Source organism: Arachis ipaensis, chromosome B03 (genome assembly GCF_000816755.2).
Source record: "Arachis ipaensis cultivar K30076 chromosome B03, Araip1.1, whole genome shotgun sequence".
Lineage (NCBI taxonomy): Eukaryota > Viridiplantae > Streptophyta > Magnoliopsida > Fabales > Fabaceae > Arachis > Arachis ipaensis.
The window spans coordinates 131,030,982-131,041,657 of NC_029787.2; the positions used below are offsets into that span (position 1 = coordinate 131,030,982).

At 35.7% G+C, this 10,676-nt stretch overlaps 1 protein-coding gene and 1 long non-coding RNA gene across 2 annotated transcripts; one reads left to right on the top strand and one right to left on the bottom strand.

Moving 5' to 3' along the window:
• On the top strand, positions 1,336 to 2,888 carry LOC107631572 (polygalacturonase inhibitor 2). The gene has a single exon (XM_016335062.2). The coding sequence runs from the start codon at positions 1,593 to 1,595 to the stop codon at positions 2,712 to 2,714; it is 1,122 nt and encodes a 373-aa protein (XP_016190548.1). The 5' UTR covers positions 1,336 to 1,592; the 3' UTR covers positions 2,715 to 2,888.
• On the bottom strand, positions 4,242 to 8,520 carry LOC110270447. Its single transcript, XR_002359978.1, has 4 exons — positions 8,392 to 8,520; positions 8,169 to 8,300; positions 7,956 to 8,088; positions 4,242 to 7,664 (listed from the first exon to the last, which is right to left on the bottom strand). It is a non-coding gene; the product is annotated as an uncharacterized LOC110270447 (long non-coding RNA).

A 10,676-nucleotide genomic window follows, 5' to 3' on the forward strand; every position in this document is an offset into this window, starting at 1 on the left:
GTGATGTTTTGGCTACTTAAAATTATTAGAATTTTAATTAAGAAATAAAAAATTTTTATTTAATATTAAATTTAAGATAAAAATTCATATATAATTATTTTTATGTAAAATTAATAGTTAAAAATTATTAATAATTTGACATATTTAAATAAATTATTATCTAATAGTTATTAACAATTAATTTTATGTAAAGATAACTGCCCATAAATTTTGATCAAAATTTAAACGTTAAATATATAGGGTTGATCGAACCCTATATATTTAAATTTTTCATATTTGTTTAAGCGGATTAATGAGTTAATTACTAGATCAACCTAACTTGTTAGGATGTGTAGCGTTATTTAATAAACTTTTTTAGGTAGGCAATGTTTTTTTTGAATAATGTAAATTAAACAATAAATTCTAAAATTGGCCCAATAAAATAAAAATATACTACATTTCTAAATTACTCACATAAATCTTAATATTAGGATAACTATCTACGCACATAATAAATTGAACATTTAATATATTCATTGTTCACATTATTTAATATTTTTATTGTCTATTTATATTTTTTTTATTTAATATATATATGGTATTGTTGACAAATTGATCAATTCCGGGCGGATTTAAAGGTGGATGGGATAACTTGAAAGCAAAAAGATCCGAAAGTGGAGAACGTATAAAAGAGGACCACAAGACCCAAACCATTGAATTTCAAAAGTTAAGGTCAAAACCAGACACCGTTTCTTTATAAATATTAAAATAAAGAAATTCGAATTTTAATTATAGGGTTTCAAAAAAGTATAGGTAGAAAATGAAAATATTAAACAATATAAACAATAGATATATCGAATAGTCAATTCAATAAGTATATAGATGATTATGTTCATTATTTTTAATTAGATGACTATTTTTTTTATTCGATTTACTGGTGCATAATTAATAATAATTGGATGTTCAATTCATTAGGTGTGCAGATGATTATTCTAATGTTAAGATTTAAAAGGTAATTTGTGGGTGAAGTATTTTTTGATTTTATTGGATCAATTCTAAAATTTATTATTCACATTATTTACAAAAGTCATTATCTATCTAACAAAATCGAAAAACTATTTATCGCTTTCAATTATTAAAGTAGTTGTCACATTTGTAAATCAATACTTACTTTTTAATTAACTTAGTTTATTGAAGCAAGAAGTGCAGTATAATTTGTTTCGGAAATGTTTGGTAACCAAAGAAAATCAGCCAAAAACAGTCATAATTTATCTTATTTAACATTCATTAATTGTTACGACAATTAATTAATACTAAATAAAACAAGTTCTGGCAATTTTTTTTTGTCTACCTAACATCACACCCAATTTGTTTGATATGCAAACTATACATGGCAACTTGGTTCATATAATCATGGAATAATTGGGCAATTGTTTAATGCATGGGCGCCACCACTACTCTTCCACCAGCATTCATTTATGGCTTTTGTGAAGGACGCCACCCGGTTTGACTTTTTGGTCGCTGCTGAGACTAGGACAATACCATTACCAGTCCATGGTAATAAAATTGCCATGAGCTAGCCGTTTTCTGATAACGAATGAACGAATGAATGCATGCATGCATCTCCCATCCAAACCTCAACTATAAATAAGCCAGTACGTTCCCCTCATTTTTCATCCCAACCCAAAATCAAAACTACTCTAACTACAATAATAATGCATTCCTCAACCATATTCCAATTCTGCTTCCTCCTCCAACTAGTGGCAATAGCACTCTGTGCCACACAGCAATGCCACCCTGAAGACCAGAAGGCGCTTCTCCAAATCAAGAAGGACTTGAACAACCCAACCGCCCTCTCCTCATGGAAGACCACGGCCGACTGCTGCCGCCACTGGAAAGGCGTCAGCTGCGACAGAGGCAAAACCCACCGCGTCAACTTCCTCAACCTCGACCACATAGACATGAAACCAGGTCACCCTCTCTCCATTCCTTCCTCCATCGCCACCCTCCCTTACCTTAACACTATCCAATTGGGCCCCGCCAACTTCACCGGCCCAATCCCACGCTCCCTCCTCAACCTCACCAACCTCAAAGACCTCTCGATCACCAGCACCCTCCTCTCCGGCACCATCCCGGAGTTCCTGTCCCAAATCACCACCCTCACCGACTTAAGTCTCTCCTTCAACAATCTCTCCGGCGAGATCCCCGCCTCCTTGTCTCGCCTCTCCCACCTTCAATCCCTCGACTTACAGTCTAACAGCCTCAGCGGACCGATCCCGGACATATTCGACTCCTTCCCAAACTTCTCCTTCCTGTGGCTAAGCTCGAACCAGCTCTCCGGGAAGATACCAAAGTCGATGGGGAATATAAACGTGACGTATCTGTACCTGGACAACAACAAGCTGGAGGGTGACGCTTCCATGTTGTTCGGGTCCAAGAAGGACACGTGGACGATAAACCTTGCGCGGAATAAGCTGGCTTTTGATCTGGGAAAGGTGGAGTTCTCCAATAACCTTCAAATATTGGATCTGAGTCACAATCAAATATATGGGAACATCCCTCAACAACTAACCACAGTGAGAGACTTGACTTCGATGGACCTGAGCTACAACAATCTGTGCGGTAAGATTCCAGGGGGAGGCGCCTTGTCGAATATCGTTGCATCTGCGTATGCTCACAACAAGTGCTTGTGTGGCTCCCCGCTTCCTAGCTGCACTAGGCGCAGATCTTCCTAGATGAACTAAATTAGTTATCTCAAGGGCATGGATAATCTACTACAGTAGTGCAATCTGCATTCATGTCCCACTACTCTTCCTTTTTGTTGCATGTACCAACGAATAAGATACCCTCTGTATTGCAATAATGTAATAATGTTGTAAGGGATAAGATAGGTACAGCAAATTTTGTAATTTTTAACTATTAATTAATTATTAATAATATTTTTAATAATATAAAATTATTTAATAATATAAAATTATTTAATTTTTTTTATATTTAAATATTAACCAAAATTTAATAAAAATACTAACTCCTAAGTCTTGACACTTCTCATATTATAATACACGTGTCTTGTCTTTTTCTTATCCTGTTCTCTATTCATTTTTCACATGTCCAAATGATTTTACCACTTTTTATGCTTTATCAGTTCCGATATACATGATGGCAGCAGAAACTCGATGCTCGAAGACCCAAGCTAATAATTCAAAAGAATCATTTTGTAACGGAGGATCGGACCCACAATTTTTGTTTTTTTTGTATCGGATAAAATTTCACATAGATAGCTAGCATTTCACTCCATAATAGGATGAAAAGATCATTTATACTAGGCTAATACTGTATATACACTATCTTTAGAAAGCAATATTTTATTAATTTTTCTCCACCATGATTTTGCTTATTGTGATAATATATAAGTGTCTCTATTTTGCATGCTTGGTCCTTGATCTTTTATGCATTTCCGTACTCACTCTAATAAATTGGGTTTTTTTTTACTTAAATGCGCATCTAAAAAACATTAATTCCCAAAATGCGCATGGCTGAAAATTTTTCTGTAAATACGCATAGCCATTTTGTGGCCGCTGCCCGTGAAATGGAAATGAACTCCATTTTAACTATGGTGCCCACGAAATGGGCCACCAATTTCATGCCAACCACACACGAAATGGATATTCCATTTCCATGAGGGCAGCAACGAAATGGAAGGTGATAACTTCAGTTGCATAAAATTTATAGTGCTTGGTTTGATTGATTAGGTGTTTAATAATTTTATACTTAAACATAAATAATTAAGATTAATGTTAATATTATAACATTAATCTTAATTATTTATGTTTAAGTATAAAATTATTAAACACCTAATCAATCAAATCAAGTACTATAAATTTTATACAACTGAAGTTATCACCTTCCATTTCGTTGCTGCCCTCATGGAAATGGAATATCCATTTCGTGTGTGGTTGGCATGACATTGGTGGCCCATTTCGTGGGCACCATAGTTGAAATGGAGTTCATTTCCATTTCACGAGCAGCGGCCACAAAATGGCTATGCGTATTTACAGAAAAATTTTCAGCCATGCGCATTTTGGGAATTAATGTTTTTTAGATGCGCATTTAGGTAAAAAAGCCATTTTAAAATGTGCTCTGCTAGGATTAGCTCGAATAATCCTAATTTCACAAAACACAGTCAACTAGATCCAATATTGCAATGAATGTTGCAACTCAGGGAGAAGGACAACGGAAAAATATGGAGAAAGAGGAGGATGTAGTGAGGGTGGAGAAAGAAGATATTCAATCTGGTGTTGAGAGATGCTCTAGGAGTCTCCTTAAAAGGTTACTTGCTGATCGACCCTTCTCTGGAGGTACTCTACAGGCAACAATGCAGGCAATATGAAGACAACCAGCAGGGTTTAAGGTCACGGACCATGGAGGAAACCTCTTTCAATTTTATTTTCACGAGGAGATGGATATGATAAGGATTGGAAGAGGAGCTCCATGGCTCTTCAAAAATTATATCCTAAATTTGAGAAGGTGGAAGGAAGATGTGCTAATGGATGATGCAGAATTTTCTCAAGTATCTATATGGGTCCAACAGGAGCTTCTGGAACATCATAAAACCAAAGAGATTGACCGGAAGATAAGAGAAAATATGGGAGAGATTCTAGACGTGGATATTTTTCAAGTGAGAGGAAAGGAAAACAGAATAATCAAGGCTCAAATTAATCTTGATATCACCAAACCCTTGCACAGAATTACTAAAGTGGCAGGTCCTAACAAGAAGATAATCGAGGTAACACTTAAGTATGAATGCATTGGTATATTTTGTAATTATTATGGACACTTAGGCCACGAAACAAGAGGCTGTAAAAAATAGCTAGAGGACTCTTTGAAAAGAGAGGTGGATGAGGAAGGATGGGAGAGTGGCTAAGGTCATAACAGGGTGGAAAGCTGGAGCAAAACTCAAATGATACCATTATATATTCCTAATTCTGTAGTGGAAGATCGGATATGGATAAAAGATAAAAAGTCAATACTAGTGAGTTTACTTAAAGGTATAACTAACTTATCCATGGAGGAAAAATCAGAGGAAAAATGGGAAAGAATTGGTAATTAACTCTCTCAATAAGAAGAAACTGCTACTGAATCTTGATGATGAGAGTAGTAAAACCAATGACCGTGTTGGGAGTTCTCAATAATATTCAAGGGAGTGATGAATGCTTTGTATTTAAAGAAGGCAGCAGCTACGAAAAATAGAGTAGCCAGAGGAGACCCAAACTGAAACAATTAGCTGCGAGAAAAATTATTGACATTATAGGAAGGAAAAGAAGATCTCAGGAGAAAAAGGATAATATAGGGCAGAAAAGGGTTTGTCAGGAGATAAATGTTGGTGTTAACGATGGAGAGGGTGCCATCCTTCAAAGGGCATCCGAAGAGCTATGAAGATGATAATGTGGTACTGTCGGAGTTTGGGAAAACTCCTGACAATTTACATCAAAGGGATTATAAAATCCCATTCTCCCAAAGTATTATTTCTCTGTGAAACTAAAGTAATACTTCGACAATGGAGAGAGTGATTATAGGAGCTGATTTTCAGTTGCTGTTTTGTGTTAAGCCGGTTGGTCTTGCGGGAGCTTAGAAGAAAGAGGTGAAATTGTAGATTTTGCCACATGATTCATTCTTTATACATTTCACTTGGGAGGATCAGCAGAATATGAAGGTTTGGGATGTCATAGCAGTACATTTACACACGGATGAGACAGCTAGAGCAGAATAATTTGCTAAGACCTTACGAATTAGAGAGTCGACAGGAAAAATCTAGTAGTGGCGTGGGAGACTTTAACGCAATTAAAGGTCATCATGAGAAGGAGAGAGGAAAGATGAAATCAGTCTCATCTATTCAGAGCTTTACTGACTTTATTTATGAAGGTGATTTGGTGGATCTAGGGTATGAATGAAAGAAATTTACATGGTGCAACAGGCACTTTGGAAGTAATTTCATTCAAGAAATTAAAGGTTGGATAGAGCTTTAGCATCTAAGAGCTGAAGGACAGCATATCCGAATGGTTTTGTTGCTCATTTAGATGATACCGGATCATATTGCTTCCCATTATCAATTAGCTTAGAGAGAGAAAATCGAAGAACTAAAAGAAGATTCAGATTCCAAGAGCGTTGATGTTTAGAAAGGAGGTTTCTACAATTGTTAAACAAGCTTGGGACCTAAATGTTGTTGGTTTTCCTATGTTCAAACTGGCTGCGAAATTAAAAAATTGCAGCCATAAGCTGGTAGATTGGCAAAAATCAACGGCTCCTAATTCAAAAATTCAAATTCAAATCCTGCAAGCAAGGTTGGATGATGAGAAGGCAAAAGGAGTGGCGGCAAATAGCACTACTGTCCGAATTTCGGAGGCTGAATTAGAGGAAAACTTGGAACAAGAGGAGCGTTTTTGGAAGGAAAAATTCAGGGTACAGTGGCTAAATTGGGGTGATAAAAATACAAAATTTTTCACTCTAAATTTCAGTTAAGATGTCGCAGAAACAAAATTCAAGAACTGGTAGACGATAAATTTAGCATTGGATCAAGTTGGTATTGCGGCAGCTGCGCAAGATTATTTTGTTAAGCTTTTTACAACATCTAACCCGATGGATCCAACTGAAGTTCTTTAGAAAATAGGCACTAAAATTGATGACACTACCAACCGTTTTCTTACAAATTCAGTGACAGAGAAGGAGATTAAGTCAGCAACTTTCTCTATCAATCCTTTCTTATTCCCCGAAGATGATGGTTTTACGGCCAAGTTTTTTCAGTTCTATTGATAGCTAATTAAAAAGGATGTGATATGTGCAGTCAAGAGCTTCTTTTCAGGAGGTAAAATGTGAAAGCTTTCAATCATACAAATATTTGTCTTATTCCAAAAGTTAGAAATGCTAACTCTATGAAGCAGGTCAGACCAATAAGGCTGAGTAGTGTTTTCTATAAAATACTCTCTAAAAGCCTAGTACACAGATTACAAAATGTCATGAATAGGATTATTAGCGACACTCAGAGTGCTTTTATTAAAGGGAGATTAATTAGTGACAATATGCTGATTGCTCACGGATTCATGCACTTCCTGAATAAGACCTATGGAGATTATAAATTAGCATTAAATCTGGATATGAATAAAGCATATGACAGAGTTGAGTAGAGTTTTGTATGGGCTATTTTGAACAAAATGGGTTTTTGCAAAAAGTGGATTGACTGGATCAGAGAATGTGTGGAGATGGTTTCTTACTCCATTACTATGGAAGGTCAACCTCATGGTTTCTTCAAACCATGCAGAGGTTTATGTCAAGGCGATCCCCTCTCTCCCTATCTATTTTTATTTTGTACAAAAGGTCTATTCCGTCTGCTCCACAGAGGAAAACGAAGGCTAAAAATCTCTGGTTTAAGGCTGAACTCTAGATACCCTAAGATCAGTCATTTATTCTTTGTGGATGATTCCATTTTGTTTAACAAAGCTACTACTAGAGATTGCAAAAATTTGCATAAGGTACTACACACTTATGAAGAAGTTAGTGGACAGGTAGTGAATCTCGATAAGTCCTCTGTTTTTTCAGCAAGAATACCCCTTCCATTGTTCGGGATCAATTGGCTGGTCTACTCTCAGTTCCACATGTAGGCTGCCAAAACAAGTACCTTGGCCTCCTAGCTGTGATTAACCAATCCAAGAAAGAAACCTTTAACTACATGAAAGACAAGGTTGCGCAGAAGCTCTAGGGAGAAGTAATTTGGTTAAGGTCTATGAAGATAACTGGCTTAATCAAATTAACCCTATTGATATTCGTTTGAATAACACAATAGGCCTTAAACCAGAATGGGTATCAGATATTATACTACCATACGAGTATTGGAACCAAGCAATGATCACAACAAATTTTGAATCAACAGTGGCACAGGAAATTTTAAGCACAACAATTTATCAGAGTGAGGATTGTGTTACCTGGTCTAAAGAGAGGAATGAAAACTATTCCATTGCTTTAGGGTATTTGCTGGCCTTCTAATTTTACCATGCCCCAGCTAAATTCTTACCAGAGCAGTGCAGAGTAAAAGCGGTTTGGTCTTCGATTTGAAACCTAAAATGCCAATCGAAGATTAAGTCTTTTTTGTGAAAAGTGATGCATGAAGTGATACCAATAAAGGAGAGGTTACATACCAGGATCAATTCGGTGTCCCCTTACGCCCTCGGTGTATGGCGAGTGACGAGTTCACTATCCACTTCCTTCTTTTTTGCCTAGACTCAGAAATTGCTTGAAGAATGAATGAGCTTCGATTTCCATCGCAACAACTGAAACCATGGAGATGGTAGTTGTGCGTTCAGAATCAGATTAATAGAGAAAGTGATGCACAAAAAAAATCCAATTTATAGCATTCTTTACCTGGCATATTGAAAAGCTAAAAATTTGAAGGTATTTAAAGATAAATCATCGACTCCGTGAGAGATTATTAGCCAAACAAAAGCAGCAACTGTCGAAGCAATGGTTTATTTTTATGACTTTTTTTTCCTTTTTTTATTAAAGTTTCAGGAGATTAACTAAATATTTATCCTTTTAATTGAGATTTTTTTATTTATCCTTTGCTGTAACTCCAAATAGACTATTCATTTTATTGGATTAATAAAATCTAACTTTGAAAAAAAATAATAATTATATTTTTTATGTTAGAATCACCTAATTTTAATCTAATATTTTTTGTCAATGTCAAAATCTTGCAATCATTCCAAATGTACGATGAAGTTATAATGGCATTAACAATCTCCTGTTGTGTACACAAAAAATATGTTTTTTTTTTAAAGTTAGATTTTATTAATTCAATAAAATGAATAGTCCATTTGACTTATAGCAAAGGATAAATACGAAAATCCTAATTAAAAAGATAAATATCTAATAAATTTCCTGAAACTTTAATAAAGAAAAAAAAAGAAAAGTCATCTACTAAATGTGAACAAAAAACATCAACAACTAAAGAAAATAAATCATTGTTTCAACAGCTGCTGCTTGGGTTTGGCTGACAAACTCTTGAGGGATCGATGATTTATCTTCAAATACCTTCCAATTTTTAGCTTTTCAAAAGGTAAAGAATGCTATAAATTGGAGTTTTTTTTTGCATCACTTCCATTATTCCAATTGTTGCGATGAAAATGGAATGTCATTCATTCTCCAAGCAATTTTTGAGTCTGGTTAAAAAAGAAGGCAATGAACAGTGGACTTCTTACTCGCCATACACCGAGGGCATAAGGAGGACACCGAATTGATCCTGGTATGTAACCTCTCCTTTACTGGTAACCCTACATGCATCACTTTCCACAAAAAAAAGACTTAATCTTCGGTTGACATTTTAGGTTCCAAATCAAAGACTTCTTTTACTCTGCACTGATATAGTAAGAATTCAACTAGGGCATGGTAAAATTGGAAGGCCAGCAAATACCCTGAAGCAACGAAATAGTTTTCATTCCTTTTCCTAGGCCAGGTAACACGATTCTCACTTTAATAAATTGTTGTCCTTAAAATTGCATGTGCCACTGTTAATTGAAACTTTGCTGTGATCATTGCTTGGTTCCAATTTTCATCTAGTAGTATAATATCTGGTATCTATTTTCGTTTAAGGCCTATTGTGTTATTCAAATGAATGTCAACAAGGTTAATTTGATTAAGCCAGTTATCTTCACAGACGTTAACCAAATTACCTATTCCTAATTTCTAAAAAATACCTTTTTCCAAGACCTTTTTGCTTTCAAGAATGCTTTTCCATTCCCAAGAAGGTTAGTGCCACGTCCTGCTCTCAGGAAAGACGATAATCTAAAAGACTTACTCTTATAAATCTTGTGAATTAGGGATTGAGATCTTGCAATTAGTCACCACCCTTGCTTCCCCAACATTGTCAAGTTAAAAGCCCTTAATTCTTTGAAGTTGAACTCTCTCTCACTCTTCAGTCTACAAATAAATTTTCAACTTATTCACTACATCCTTTTCTCATTATTCTTTTGTCCCCACTAAAACTGCATAGATTCCTTTTTAATCTCCTCTAAGAGGAATCTCTGGTAGCTTAAAGCAACTTAGTGTATAAATTGAAATCGCAGTAGCAACTGCTTTAATTAGAACTTCTCTACCACTAGTACAAAGAAGACTCCTCTTCCAATGCTGGAGCTTCTGCGCAACCTTATCTTTTATGTAGTTAAAGGTTTCCTCTTTAAATTAGTTGATCATAGCTGGGATACTTGTTTTGGCAGCTTACATGTGGAACTGAGAGTAGACCAGCTAATTGATCCCGAATAATAAAAAAGATATTCGTGATGAAAAAAATAGAAGACTTGTCGAGATTCACTACCTGTCCACTAACTTCTTCATAAATACATAGTACCTTCAGCAAATTTTCGCAATCTCTAGTAGTAGCTTTAGTAAACAAAATGAAATCATTGCCAGAGAAACCTGGAATACAAAACTATGAGAGAATTGAGAAGAGGTGAAGAGAAGCAGCACTATAATGTTATTAGAGCTAGAGGAAGCGGAAGGGTGGTCGTTGAAGGCTAGGTAAGTTGTCGAAGGCTGGTGGACAGCGGTAGCGCGATGGTGGTTTAACGGCACGAGGAGAAAGGAGAAGAGGCTAGGGGAGGAAGAAGGAGAAGAAGGGAGGTGTTGGTGGTGGGTTGACGACGACGGAAAGG